This window comes from Eucyclogobius newberryi, unplaced genomic scaffold (assembly GCF_026437365.1).
Source record: "Eucyclogobius newberryi isolate DKJ021-1_F unplaced genomic scaffold, fEucNew1.0.hap1 SCAF_22, whole genome shotgun sequence".
Classification (NCBI taxonomy): Eukaryota; Metazoa; Chordata; class Actinopteri; order Gobiiformes; family Gobiidae; genus Eucyclogobius; species Eucyclogobius newberryi.
Window position 1 is genome coordinate 25,683,177 of NW_027315857.1, and position 15,378 is coordinate 25,698,554.

At 49.5% G+C, this 15,378-nt stretch overlaps 1 protein-coding gene across 1 annotated transcript in view; it reads right to left on the reverse strand.

Annotated features, from left to right (window-relative positions):
* Nucleotides 1–243: 243 nt before the first annotated feature.
* LOC140371562 (serine/threonine-protein kinase WNK4-like) overlaps nucleotides 244–15,378 on the reverse strand; it is a 32,555-nt gene continuing 17,420 nt past the window's right edge. The window contains exons 11-23 of the mRNA XM_072458733.1: nucleotides 14,683–14,917; nucleotides 12,718–12,831; nucleotides 12,582–12,639; nucleotides 11,257–11,367; nucleotides 8,060–8,340; nucleotides 7,952–8,029; nucleotides 6,590–6,641; nucleotides 6,461–6,501; nucleotides 6,323–6,386; nucleotides 5,677–6,007; nucleotides 1,965–2,173; nucleotides 1,200–1,291; nucleotides 244–336 (exon numbers count right to left, since the gene is read on the reverse strand). Of these exons, the coding sequence (XP_072314834.1) occupies nucleotides 328–336; nucleotides 1,200–1,291; nucleotides 1,965–2,173; nucleotides 5,677–6,007; nucleotides 6,323–6,386; nucleotides 6,461–6,501; nucleotides 6,590–6,641; nucleotides 7,952–8,029; nucleotides 8,060–8,340; nucleotides 11,257–11,367; nucleotides 12,582–12,639; nucleotides 12,718–12,831; nucleotides 14,683–14,917 (1,675 nt within the window). The 3' untranslated portion in view covers nucleotides 244–327. The remainder of the gene's footprint in view (nucleotides 337–1,199; nucleotides 1,292–1,964; nucleotides 2,174–5,676; nucleotides 6,008–6,322; nucleotides 6,387–6,460; nucleotides 6,502–6,589; nucleotides 6,642–7,951; nucleotides 8,030–8,059; nucleotides 8,341–11,256; nucleotides 11,368–12,581; nucleotides 12,640–12,717; nucleotides 12,832–14,682; nucleotides 14,918–15,378) is intronic.

Below are 15,378 nucleotides of genomic sequence, written 5' to 3' on the forward strand. Positions count from 1 at the left end.
CTCTGAAAAAACACCTTTGCACAAACACATAAATATATAAATATATAAATACATAAATATATAAATATATAAATATATAAATATATAAATATATAAATATATAAATATATAAATACATAAATATATAAATATATAAAGGGCGTTTTCCCGGAGCTGGAATATTGCGATTCACAGAAGTCACTTGTCCTTTGAAAAGCAGGTGAAAAAGCCCCAACGTTCAATTATAAAGTGCGAAAAATGTTCAAAAAACAACGATGATAAAACACGTCAAACGCTGAGACGAGTCCAGTCGCTGAGCTCGAGGTAAAGTGTGTGTTTCCTTCTTCTTCACGTGTCCTGCCAAAAGACCACGTCACACTTTAACCACACCCATCCTTACAGACGTTACACTGGCTGCACTTCCCTCTCTGTCCTGCAGGCGGCGCTCTCACTGCACTTCCCTCTCTGTCCTGCAGGTGGCGCTCTCACTGCACTTCCCTCTCTGTCCTGCAGGTGGCGCTCTCACTGCACTTCCCTCTCTGTCCTGCAGGTGGCGCTCTCACACTGCACTTCCCTCTCTGTCCTGCAGGTGGCGCTCTCACTGCACTTCCCTCTCTGTCCTGCAGGTGGCGCTCTCACTGCACTTCCCTCTCTGTCCTGCAGGTGGCGCTCTCACACTGCACTTCCCTCTCTGTCCTGCAGGTGGCGCTCTCACACTGCACTTCCCTCTCTGTCCTGCAGGTGGCGCTCTCACACTGCACTTCCCTCTCTGTCCTGCAGGTGGCGCTCTCACTGCACTTCCCTCTCTGTCCTGCAGGTGGCGCTCTCACTGCACTTCCCTCTCTGTCCTGCAGGTGGCGCTCTCACACTGCACTTCCCTCTCTGTCCTGCAGGTGGCGCTCTCACACTGCACTTCCCTCTCTGTCCTGCAGGTGGCGCTCTCACACTGCACTTCCCTCTCTGTCCTGCAGGTGGCGCTCTCACACTGCACTTCCCTCTCTGTCCTGCAGGTGGCGCTCTCACACTGCACTTCCCTCTCTGTCCTGCAGGTGGCGCTCTCACTGCACTTCCCTCTCTGTCCTGCAGGTGGCGCTCTCACTGCACTTCCCTCTCTGTCCTGCAGGTGGCGCTCTCACACTGCACTTCCCTCTCTGTCCTGCAGGTGGCGCTCTCACACTGCACTTCCCTCTCTGTCCTGCAGGTGGCGCTCTCACACTCACCATGGTGGTCGGCTCCGGGGCAAACGTGACTCCTTTGAGCCGCTCCTGGGAGCCGCTGCTGCTGCCGCTCACGGAGCTTTTCCTCATGATCCCTGCTCAAAGGCACAAGGACAAATGTCACGCCACAAAATCTGATCATGATCCGATCTCTGGACTTATCAGATCTCTGAGGTGTCATGACCGTCTGAGAGTAATCTGATTTAACTTAATCCGATTTAACTTAATCCGATTTAACTTAATCCGATTTAACTTAATCCGATTTAACTTAATCCGATTTAATTTAATCCGATTTAATTTAATCCGATTTAACTTAATCCGATTTAATTTAATCCGATTTAATTTAATCCAATTTAATTTAATCCGATTTAACTTAATCCGATTTAATTTAATCCGATTTAATTTAATCCGATTTAATTTAATCCGATTTAACTTAATCCGATTTAATTTAATCCGATTTAATTTAATCCAATTTAATTTAATCCGATTTAACTTAATCCGATTTAATTTAATCCGATTTAACTTAATCCGATTTAATTTAATCCGATTTAATTTAATCCGATTTAATTTAATCCAATTTAATTTAATCCGATTTAACTTAATCCGATTTAATTTAATCCGATTTAACTTAATCCGATTTCACTTAATCCGATTTCACTTAATCCGATTTCACTTAATCCGATTTCACTTAATCCGATTTCACTTAATCTGATTGAAACATATGCAATAGAAAAGGGGAATCTAGTGTGAGTAGTTGGCCCTCCTCACCAGCAGGGGGCGCGCGCTCCAGGCGCTGCAGGCTGTTGCGTCGGGCGGACACTGGCTGCGCTCCGGACTTGGACGGTCGTCGTTGGCGCTGGTTCAACATGGCCGCCGGCACCATGAAGCCAGCAGGGGGCGTCTTCCCCAGGCGCACGTAAAGCTGCGTGATCTCTCTCTTCTGATTGGCCTGGAGCTCCTGCACCTGAGCCAGGTGTCTGAGGGGGGACGAGAGCGTGTTAAAGGAGCAGACATTAACTGTGAGGGGGGACGAGAGCGTGTTAAAGGAGCAGACATTAACTGTGAGGGGGGAGGTTTGGGACCCCCCTGTGGCACTGACCCTTTGTCAAATACTCACTGCAGCGCAACAAAGTACAAGCTCAAAGTACCAAACCGACTCACACCGAGTATAAATCCCTCATTTCACCAGTGTTATTATTTAAATGGGGCCCCAGGGCCCCAGGGCCCTTTCATCCATAACACGTGTGTTTAAAAGCTTTTAAAATACTATTATTAGGCCCGAGCGCCACAAGCTGGCGCTCGGGCCTATTAATCTCGTAAAGCCGTGCGAAGCACGGCTGCGAAAGTGCGCACGTAGTGCGCACGAAATCGAGCGCGAAGCACTCGCCCACTTCCAAACACTCACTAACGCACTCCTCCCTCATGCACGCCCCGTGCAGACTAATTAGTTGTAGGAAAATGGAACATTACCGTTGTAAACGGGCGAAGCCCGTGCAAAAGTGCGCACTAAACGAGCACTTTACATTTAGAAAAGCACTCATTTGCTCTAAGTACCTCACGAATACGTTCCCCATCTCTTGCATGTTCCGTTCATATAAACATGTAATGCAAAAATGTAACATTATTACTGTTTAGAGGGCCAAAAACACAAATTAACGAAAGTACCCGTCAGTGACCAGGGACCCACACCATGAGGTAGGAAAGCGCGAGCGCTTTCCGAAAATGTATAGTTTATGATATTTGAAAAATGGGAAACATTTTTTTCGCATCGGAATATTCTTCTTTCTTTCTTTCTTCTCGGGACCAACCCCCCTATTTTTCACCCAGTGAACATTGACGAAAAGTCACAAAAATTTGCACACCTCTAAAAATCGTGCCTCTCTACATTCTGGCTATTTCCCTTTTCTAAAATAAAAAAAAATTGGCGCGTCAGCGCCCCCAAATGTACCAAAAATGCATTGAGAGATGGGAAATGACCCAAAAAAAATCTGATCGTAGAATCATGAATTTTGGCGCAGAGGTAGATGGTGACAAGAGAAGTAAAAAATATTATTACGGCAACGCCATCCACCCAACCAAATGTCGGCCATATTGGTTCAAAAATGGCTAAGCATGACTCGGGAGTTTTTCCAAACGTCGTACTTTTACGAACTCCTCCCAGGGCGTTGGCTCTAAAAAGCTGAAATTTGGTGAAAATGGTGCTGAGGAGTGGGACATCAAAAGTTATTCAAATGACATTGACCCTGTCACGGTCTCTGAGCGGCGAAGCCGCAAACTGTAGCAAGAATTTCAGAAATCTCCCAAATTTTACATTTCTGCCGTTTGCGCAGATAAAGTCCGAATTGCGTCAAATTAGAATCAGTTGTTAAACTCTTTGCCCTAAACCTACTTGAAGTGAAATAAATTAATTTGGCGCCACAGCGCCCCCTACAGATTTTATATGGAGGTTAAATGTTTAGTTTTGCGAAATTTTATGAAATTTGACGCACAACTCAATTTTAGCCCCATCAAAAAAGTCAATGAGACCCATGTCATAATTGTTATGGTTTTGCTGTAGCGATGACCGAAACCTTCCATGTTATTCCAATGGGGAAATCGCCAGAACATGTTTACACTTTAGACTTTCACAAACTCCTCCCAGGACGTTAGCCCTATTAACCTGAAATTTGGTGAGACTCATCTTCAGGACCATCAAAAGTTATCCACATTTTTATTCAAAGAGTCACGGTGTCTGTGCGGCAAAGCCGCACATTTTGCCAAGAATTCAAAATAAAATAGCTTTTTGATGTAAAACAAAGGGGAGAAGATGTGACAGCGTCACAGATTCAGCAGTAGGCGTACTAAAAGGACAATTGGGGCGCGTTAGCGCCCCCTCCTCTTGCGGCGTGGCGGCGGCGTGGCGAGGGCCGATCATTGCCGCTTGCGGCTATATTTATTATTATTATTATTATTATTTTTTTTTTGCCTTTTAAAATGACATGAACCTCCATTGAACTCTCCAAAGCTCAGGTCTGAAGAGTGTTCCAAGCTGCAGGAGCAGCTTAAGAGAACACTCTCTTTCCCCAGTCAGTCCTCACGCGGGACACTGACAGGGACACTGACACTGACAGGGACACTGACAGGAACACTGACAGGGACACAGACAGGGACACTGACAGGGACACAGACAGGGACACGGACACTGACAGGGACACAGACAGGGACACTGACACTGACAGGGACACAGACAGGGACACTGACACTGACAGGGACACAGACAGGGAAACTGACACTGACAGGGACACAGACAGGGACACGGACACTGACACTGACACAGGAAGTATTTACTCACTTGGATCGCCACTTTTTAACAACGAGAGAACAAATGAAGTTTTCCAGATTTCAGGAATAATATCACTTAAATGACAGAGTCGGAGGCTGTTACGAGGCTGTTACGAGGCTGTTCCGAGGCTGTTCCGAGGCTGTTACGTGCTCTGTTACGTGCTCTGTTACGTGCTCTGTTACAAGGCTGTTACGAGGCTGTTACGTGCTCTGCTACGTGCTCTGTTACGAGGCTGTTACGAGGCTGTTACGAGGCTGTTACGAGGCTGTTACGTGCTCTGTTACGTGCTCTGTTACGTGCTCTGTTACGAGGCTGTTACGAGGCTGTTACGTGCTCTGCTACGTGCTCTATTACGAGGCTGTTACGAGGCTGTTACGTGCTCTGCTACGTGCTCTATTACGAGGCTGTTACGAGGCTGTTACGAGGCTGTTACGAGGCTGTTACGTGCTCTGTTACGTGCTCTGTTACGAGGCTGTTACGAGGCTGTTACGTGCTCTGTTACATGCTCTGTTACGAGGCTGTTACGAGGCTGTTACGTGCTCTGTTACGAGGCTGTTACGTGCTCTGTTACGTGCTCTGTTACGAGGCTGTTACGAGGCTGTTACGAGGCTGTTACGTGCTCTGTTACGAGGCTGTTACGTGCTCTGTTACGTGCTCTGTTACGAGGCTGTTACGAGGCTGTTACGATGCTGTTACGAGGCTGTTACAATGCTGTCACGAGGCTGTTACAAGGCTGTTACAGGGCTGTTACGTGCTCTGTTACGAGGCTGTTACGTGCTCTGTTACGATGCTGTTACGAGGCTGTTACGATGCTGTCACGAGGCTGTTACAAGGCTGTTACGTGCTCTGTTACGAGGCTGTTCCAGACGATCTGGACGAGCTGCTTTGTGTCTCTGATAATGAGGTCAAACTGCACTGATCCAAACGTCTCCCTCTGGAGGGAAAATCATGAACTGCAGCTTCACCTTTGACCAGACGAAGAGACAAAACTGCAGCGATGTCAAAATGTCCAAGAAAATCAATATTTCAAGTTCATCGGTGGAAAAAAGTATATTTTAAATAAACATATATATTTTTGCTGCTGTGACGGACACGTTCTGACCACTGGCCGTTACCGTGGTTACCATTTCACAAAATGACCAATCACAATTCTTGTACCTGTCTCTTAATTCCCTTAGCTCCGCCCACATGCTGTCGCCCTCATCCTCGCTCTCTGATTCGTCGGAGCTCATGTCCGTCTGGCGTCTGTTGAAATGGGATCGTCCGTTTCCCGAGTGCCCCTCCTCTGACTCCGCCTCCTCCCCGTCTCGGTCCTGAGCGGTACGAGGTGCGACGCCGAGCTGTGATTGGCCGCTGGTGTCCGAGCTGCTCTCTGATTGGCTCTGAGGGGGCGGGGAGTGCCGGGTGGCAGTGGGTTGGGTCAAAGGTCGAGCGTCTTTGTCGGAGGCGGACACTTGGAAACGGCCCACTTTGAATTCCGGCTTCTTTTCTGTCAAATGTGAAAGAATGACGTGTATTTAAGTGATTTATTTGACTTTATTACCATGACGACCTGGTGGCCAGTCTCTGTACTGCACCCAGGACCCAGAGCCGCTGTTGGTTTGTTATAGTTTTTATCATTTTAGCTAAAACTAAATAAAAAAGTATTCATAAAGACAAAAACCATGACGAAAAGAAGATATTTTAGACGAAAAATTCAAGCTAAACCTAAATAAAACGTTTTCACTTCATTACAAACTGGCTTTGGTCGTAGGATCTGGAAACCTGCTTTCTGATTGGACAACTGACAACCAAAAAAACCCACCTTCTCGAACGGGAGATAATCTGGGCGACAGTCGTTGTGACGGCGACGGAGGAGGAGAAACGAGCTGCGAACGAACAACAGCAGCGTTCAGAGAAAGTAAAGTCAGTGGACAGGAACATGACGGCGTTAAGGCCTCACGGGTTTGTTCACGGGCGCCGCGTCGCTCCCAGAGTTTGAGCCTGAAACAAACGGCGTTCATGATTATTCACATCGGGGCTTCACGGAACCACAGTTACGTTGTTAACTCTGGGTTAAAGCGTGACTCACCAGAAGAGGCTCGAGCGGAGGTAAATTTAGAGCGCAGCAGAGGACTGAGAGGCTGCAAACACAACAACAAAAGGCTGTTAACAGTGAGTAACAGGCGCGTCATGTGATCAAAGCGCCGAAAACACACGGCAACCGCTCAGACAGCGCCGGGTAAACTCACCACGGCTAAAGACTGTGAAGACTGTAAATGACCAGGAAAAGGACAGGACTTTCTTGGTAATAATAATATGGAAACATCCAGGCTCATTGACGCCGAGATGGCGCTGAGTTTCCGTAGTAACAAGCACTCATCATATGAAGCTGGAGCAGATCCTTTTAGCTCTGAACTTCTAACGAAACTGTTTCATCAGAAGTGTCACTCTTCGTTTCTTCATTGTTATTATGGTCCGAGACATTTACTAACGAGCCGCGTGATCGAAATGTGGAGCAAATTCCCCAAACATGTAATAAGGCTGCCCCAAATAAATTGTCTGTTTGCTGTAACCCGAGTCAACATTTTTCAAGTGGCTCGGACGGTAGGCAAATTCTTATTTTTTTTACTTTGAAGGCAAAAAAATATCGAAATTTTGTCATTTTTTGCGTCGGAGTGACCACCAGGGGTCAGGCTTCAACTGTCAATGACGGAAAACGTCTCTATCAACCCGATCAGGAGACTAAATCTCACCATTTTAAGACATTTCAATCGACCTTTTTTACGCCGCTATCCTTTATTTTGGTAGCAAAGGCGAGCGGGGGGAACATGCGGGGGACACGGGCGCTGCCATGTTTGTTGTGATGACGCTGCTGGGTCAAGTCAAATTTCACACCCTGACAGAGGATGACATTACTATGGACATGTCAGTGGCGCCGACAAGGACAAACCTACTTGTAAAAAGCAATTTGATGACTCCTACGCGCGCTCTGTTTTATTATGGACGCATGTGGAGGACTGAATGTGAGGTCGCACATGTGTTGTGTAACGCGTTAGTCCTTTGAGATGAAAGTCAGGTTTACCAGCGTGAAAGACCGGTCGGTGAGTCGGCGAAATAATTGAAAAATAAAAGATTTTGATGTTTTTTCAACAAAATGCTGATTTTTTTTTCTTTTTCTGTTGGCTAATTTCATAGCGGGTCGGTCGGGTTACGGCAAACAGACATATTATTTTGCCTAGCCTAAGGTACATACATTTTGCCTGAAATTATGACATCTCGGGCTTCTCGCTCACTTCAGCGAGGGTGGGAAAATGAGCCAATATGATTTGGAGGCTAACGCTAATGCTAACGTCTCCTTTAAAATGCATCAGTGCTAACACATGGATGGTCCCAGGCTAATGGAACAGACACCATGAAAAAAGTGCTGCTGGACCAGGAGAAGTGAGTGTACCTGTGCAGGTGTGGAGGGGGCCCCTGGAGGCAGCTGGCTGTAGGACGGGTGCTGCTGCTGCTGCTGCTGCTGCTGCTGCTGCTGCTGCTGCTGCTGCTGCTGCAGGACAGAGGGAGACATGGGCGACGTCGGGGGCGAGGTGTACGGAGCAGGAGGAGCAGCAGGAGCAGCAGGAGGAGGAGGGATCCAGTTCTGGGCCACGCTCATGGCCAAAGACAGGACGTTGGACAGAGAGAATATGGGCTGGTCCAGGTTCGGCCAAGGCGAGCCCGACTGGGACATGGGCGCGGGAGTGGTTTGGGAGAGATAGTGGTACGGATACGGAGCAGGAGCAGGAGGAGGAGCAGAAGGAGGAGCAGGAGGAGGAGCAGGCGGCTGAGGAGAAGAGGCTGGACAGGACAATAGAACAGTATGTTACTTTATTATTTTAAATGTAGCTCGACTCACTCTGGGGAAATAATGGACTCAGACTTGAACTTTAACAGATCAACATCAAATAAATAACATCAGCAGCTTTTTATCATCTTAAAAACATTGACAAAATTAAAAATATAGTGTCTAAACCAGACTTGGAGAGACATTTCCATGTGTTTGTCTCCAGTAGATCAGACTGTAGCGGCCGCTCACTTGCCTCTCCAAACAGCTGTAAAACAGCTGCAGTTCATCCATCCGGCAATAAACCTTTATCTGATTCTGATTCTTCACAAACCAGCTCTGGAGAAGTTACCATGACGACAGTGAAGTGGCAGCTCCTCCACCAGAAACATCACATTGTCCCTGAGTGACCGTGTGTGGACAGAACGTGACCGTGTGTGGACAGAACGTGACTGTGTGAGGACAGAACGTGACTGTGTGTGGACAGAACGTGACTGTGTGAGGACAGAACGTGACTGTGTGTGGACAGAACGTGACTGTGTGTGGACAGAACGTGACTGTGTGTGGACAGAACGTGACTGTGTGAGGACAGAACGTGTGTAGACAGAACGTGACCGTGTGTGGACAGAACGTGACTGTGTGTGGACAGAACGTGACTGTGTGAGGACAGAACGTGACTGTGTGAGGACAGAACGTGACCGTGTGAGGACAGAACGTGACTGTGAGGACAGAACGTGACTGTGTGTGGACAGAACGTGACTGTGAGGACAGAACGTGACTGTGTGAGGACAGAAAGTGACCGTGTGTGGACAGAATGTGACCGTGTGTGGACAGAACGTGACCGTGTGAGGACAGAACGTGACTGTGTGGACAGAACGTGACTGTGTGAGGACAGAACGTGACTGTGTGGACAGAACGTGACTGTGAGGACAGAACGTGACTGTGAGGACAGAACGTAACTGTGTGTGGACAGAACGTAATTGTGTGTGGACAGAACGTGATTGTGTGAGGACAGAACGTGATTGTGTGAGGACAGAACGTGACTGTGAGGACAGAACGTGACCGTGTGTGGACAAAACGTGACTGTGTGAGGACAGACCGTGACTGTGTGTGGACAGAACGTGATTGTGTGTGGACAGAACGTGATTGTGTGTGGACAGAACGTGACTGTGTGAGGACAGAACGTGACTGTGTGAGGACAGAACGTGACCGTGTGAGGACAGAACGTGACTGTGAGGACAGAACGTGACTGTGTGTGGACAGAACGTGACTGTGTGAGGACAGAAAGTGACCGTGTGTGGACAGAATGTGACCGTGTGTGGACAGAACGTGACCGTGTGGGGACAGAACGTGACCGTGTGAGGACAGAACGTGACTGTGTGGACAGAACGTGACTGTGTGAGGACAGAACGTGACTGTGTGGACAGAACGTGACTGTGAGGACAGAACGTGACTGTGAGGACAGAACTTGACTGTGTGTGGACAGAACGTGATTGTGTGAGGACAGAACGTGATTGTGTGTGGACAGAACGTGACTGTGTGAGGACAGAACGTGACTCTGTGTGGACAGAACGTGACTGTGTGTGGACAGAACGTGACTGTGTGAGGACAGAACGTGTGTGGACAGAACGTGACCGTGTGTGGACAGAACGTGACTGTGTGTGGACAGAACGTGACTGTGTGAGGACAGAACGTGACTGTGTGAGGACAGAACGTGACCGTGTGAGGACAGAACGTGACTGTGAGGACAGAACGTGACTGTGTGTGGACAGAACGTGACTGTGAGGACAGAACGTGACTGTGTGAGGACAGAAAGTGACCGTGTGTGGACAGAATGTGACCGTGTGTGGACAGAACGTGACCGTGTGGGGACAGAACGTGACCGTGTGAGGACAGAACGTGACTGTGTGGACAGAACGTGACTGTGTGAGGACAGAACGTGACTGTGTGGACAGAACGTGACTGTGAGGACAGAACGTGACTGTGAGGACAGAACGTGACTGTGTGTGGACAGAACGTGATTGTGTGTGGACAGAACGTGATTGTGTGAGGACAGAACGTGACTGTGTGTGGACAGAACGTGATTGTGTGTGGACAGAACGTGATTGTGTGTGGACAGAACGTGACTCTGTGTGGACAGAACGTGACTGTGTGAGGACAGAACGTGACTGTGTGAGGACAGAACGTGTGTGGACAGAACGTGACCGTGTGTGGACAGAACGTGACTGTGTGTGGACAGAACGTGACTGTGTGAGGACAGAACGTGACTGTGTGAGGACAGAACGTGACCGTGTGAGGACAGAACGTGACTGTGAGGACAGAACGTGACTGTGTGTGGACAGAACGTGACTGTGAGGACAGAACGTGACTGTGTGAGGACAGAAAGTGACCGTGTGTGGACAGAATGTGACCGTGTGTGGACAGAACGTGACCGTGTGGGGACAGAACGTGACCGTGTGAGGACAGAACGTGACTGTGTGGACAGAACGTGACTGTGTGAGGACAGAACGTGACTGTGTGGACAGAACGTGACTGTGAGGACAGAACGTGACTGTGAGGACAGAACGTGACTGTGTGTGGACAGAACGTGATTGTGTGTGGACAGAACGTGATTGTGTGAGGACAGAACGTGATTGTGTGTGGACAGAACGTGACTGTGTGAGGACAGAACGTGACCGTGTGAGGACAGAACGTGACTGTGTGTGGACAGAACGTGATTGTGTGTGGACAGAACGTGATTGTGTGTGGACAGAACGTGACTGTGTGGACAGAACGTGACTGTGTGAGGACAGAACGTGACTGTGTGGACAGAACGTGACAGTGTGAGGACAGAACGTGTGAGGACAGAACGTGACAGTGTGAGGACAGAACGTGTGAGGACAGAACGTGACAGTGTGAGGACAGAACTTGAGAACATGTGGTGCTTGTACCTGAGGAGGTGTGAAAAGACTGTGATCTGAGCGATCTCACAGTGGGCGTGGCCTCTCTGTCCACATAGAAGTCTCCGCCCATCAGGGGAGCGGGGGCGGTGTCAGCGATGTCTGAAATCACATGACACGATCAGAGTTTATATTATGACTAATACTGTGGTCACATGTTTGAGTTTACTGTGGTCACATGTTTGAGTTTACTGTGGTCACATGTTTGAGTTTACTGTGGTCACATGTTTGCGTTTACTGTGGTCACATGTTTGAGTTTACTGTGGTCACATGTTTGCGTTTACTGTGGTCACATGTTTGAGATTACTGTGGTCACATGTTTGAATTTACTGTGGTCACATGTTTGAGTTTACTGTGGTCACATGTTTGAGTTTACTGTGGTCACATGTTTGAGTTTACTGTGGTCAAATGTTTGAGTTTACTGTGGTCACATGTTTGAGTTTACTGTGGTCACATGTTTGAGTTTACTGTGGTCACATGAGTTTACTGTGGTCAAATGTTTGAGTTTACTGTTGGTCACATGTTTGAGTTTACTGTGGTCACATGAGTTTACTGTGGTCACATGTTTGAGTTTACTGTTGGTCACATGTTTGAGTTTACTGTTGGTCACATGTTTGAGTTTACTGTTGGTCACATGTTTGAGTTTACTGTTGGTCACATGTTTGAGTTTACTGTGGTCACATGTTTGAGTTTACCATGGTCAAATGTTTGAGTTTACTGTGGTCACATGTTTGAGTTTACTGTGGTCACATGAGTTTACTGTTGGTCACATGTTTGAGTTTACTGTTGGTCACATGTTTGAGTTTACTGTTGGTCACATGTTTGAGTTTACTGTGGTCACATGTTTGAGTTTACCATGGTCACATGTTTGAGTTTACTGTGGTCACATGTTTGCGTTTGCTGTGGTCACATGTTTGGCAGAGATTGTAGACACAGGACCGATGGGCCTGATATGAATCACATTTTAAACGGTTCTAAACGGCGTCCAGACTCATAAACCTGTGAAACCTCGTGCTCCAGTGCCCCCTGCTGGACGAGGGAGGCATTACACCCACAGGGGGCAAAGGTTACGTTTAGACCAATGGTCAAACTTCTGTTGTTTTGAAGAACAAAGCCATAAAGGAGCTTCACACGGACAATAAGAAACATCTTTGAGTGGTCAAACCTTCTGAAACGTGGTCTCTCCTGCTGCATTCTGACCCAAAACTAAAACTATCATAATGGAAACTCGTACGCTGATCTCGTTAAGCTTCAGGACCAGAGCGTGCTAATCGTGCTAATATGTAACAGACACGTGATGGTAACGAGTTGTGTACCCGGCAGAGACGAGCACGACTCCGACCTGGAGAGACTCTGCGCCAGAAGAGGCAGAGGCTGAAACAAGAAGAGACGATGAGAAAATATGAAAAGGGAAAGATCGTTTGGTGGAAAATGTAACGGAAAAACCTGCACCTGTGTTTCCTGTAGTGGGCGGGGTTGGTTAATAGACTCCGCCCTCTTGATGATCTCGTACATGCGGTCGATGAACGCGTCTTGTTCAGGTTTCAGGATGAAGTCCCGATGGATCTGAAAACACATTTCACGGTAAAAGAGAAAGGAGTGAAAAACAAGTGTTTGTGAGCTCCTCTCTGCTTTTACTGTGGTCACATGTTTGAGTTTACTGTGGTCACATGTTTGAGTTTACTGTGGTCACATGTTTGAGTTTACTGTGGTCACATGTTTGAGATTACTGTGGTCACATGTTTGAGATTACTGTTGGTCACATGTTTGAGTTTACTGTGGTCACATGTTTGAGATTACTGTGGTCACATGTTTGAGTTTACTGTTGGTCACATGTTTGAGATTACTGTGGTCACATGTTTGAGTTTACTGTTGGTCACATGTTTGAGTTTACTGTGGTCACATGTTTGAGTTTACTGTTGGTCACATGTTTGAGTTTACTGTGGTCACATGTTTGAGTTTACTGTTGGTCACATGTTTGAGTTTACTGTGGTCACATGTTTGAGTTTACTGTGGTCACATGTTTGAGTTTACTGTGGTCACATGATAGTCAGAAGTAGAGCTCTGGACGTCTCCTGTGCTGTTTTCAAGTCTATAAATCATCACCTTCATTACAACTGTGTCCTACAGTAGCATGTTAGCTTAGCGGGGCAAGCTAGCTTCCGTGTACGCCCCCGCGCTCACCTCGTCCCCACGCTCACCATGTCCCCGCACTCACCTCCCCGCGCTCACTATGTCCCCGCGCTCACCACGTCCCCGCGCTCACCATGTCCCCGCACTCACCTCCCCGCGCTCACTATGTCCCTGCGCTCACCATGTCCCCGCGCTCACCACGTCCCCGCACTCACCACGTCCCCGCGCTCACCATGTCCCCGCACTCACCTCCCCACGCTCACTATGTCCCCGCACTCACCACGTCCCCGCGCTCACCACGTCCCCGCACTCACCTCCCCGCGCTCACCATGTCCCCGCGCTCACCACGTCCCCGCGCTCACCACGTCCCCGCGCTCACCACGTCCCCGCACTCACCTCCCCGCGCTCACTATGTCCCCGCACTCACCACGTCCCCGCGCTCACCACGTCCCCGCACTCACCTCCCCGCGCTCACTATGTCCCTGCGCTCACCATGTCCCCGCGCTCACCACGTCCCCGCGCTCACCACGTCCCCGCGCTCACCACGTCCCCGCACTCACCTCCCCGCGCTCACTATGTCCCCGCACTCACCACGTCCCCGCGCTCACCATGTCCCCGCACTCACCTCCCCGCGCTCACTATGTCCCTGCGCTCACCATGTCCCCGCGCTCACTATGTCCCCGCACTCACCACGTCCCCGCGCTCACCATGTCCCCGCACTCACCTCCCCGCGCTCACTATGTCCCTGCGCTCACCATGTCCCCGCGCTCACCACGTCCCCGCACTCACCTCCCCGCGCTCACTATGTCCCTGCGCTCACCATGTCCCCGCGCTCACCACGTCCCCGCGCTCACCACGTCCCCGCGCTCACCACGTCCCCGCACTCACCTCCCCGCGCTCACTATGTCCCCGCACTCACCACGTCCCCGCGCTCACCATGTCCCCGCACTCACCTCCCCGCGCTCACTATGTCCCTGCGCTCACCATGTCCCCGCGCTCACTATGTCCCCGCACTCACCACGTCCCCGCGCTCACCATGTCCCCGCACTCACCTCCCCGCGCTCACTATGTCCCTGCGCTCACCATGTCCCCGCGCTCACCACGTCCCCGCACTCACCACGTCCCCGCGCTCACCATGTCCCCGCACTCACCTCCCCGCGCTCACTATGTCCCTGCGCTCACCATGTCCCCGCGCTCACCATGTCCCCGCGCTCACCACGTCCCCGCGCTCACCACGTCCCCGCGCTCACCACGTCCCCGCGCTCACCACGTCCCCGCGCTCACCATGACCGACGCGATGTCCTCGGGGTTGTCGGCTTCCAGGTCGAACTTGAAGGTGACCACTTTGGCGTCGTGCGTGCGCAGCTGACACTCGGCCACGCGCTCCGACAGCGACGTGAACTGGAGGCGGGCGCTCTTCCGGAACGCCTTGGCCAGGGCGCGGCGGCTCAGCCGGACGCCGCGCTCCGATTGGCCCTCGTCCCGGTCGCTCATCCCGGACATCACGTCGGAGGCGGAGCTGAGGGGGCAAACGCACGGACGCGTTACAGTTTAGGTTTTTTAGAGACGAGGGCGAGAGAAAAATAAAAAGATAAAACTAACAAACTAAGTCCAAGTCTGGGGCAAACGGGAGAAAGTGGGAGAAGTCTTGATTGCAGGCGAATAAAGACCAATCAAACTCTCTTAAGTTTAAGAGCGGTTGATTGTTCTTTTAAAACTATTGATCGTACTAATACACAGTTATTTTCTTTTTAGACAAATGATATTGACCTTTTTACCATTGCATTGTCGTTGCTAATTGCCGAGCTATTTTTTTGAAACAACAAAGCCACTCCGAGAAAACAGTGTTGACCAGGGACTAGCTGAGATTTGGAGCCATCTACTGGCCACAGAGTGAATTACACACAGTCTGATACGAATAATGTCAACGCAGTTCAAGCCGGCCTCTCACTTCCTGGTCTCAGAGCGCAGTTGTTCTGA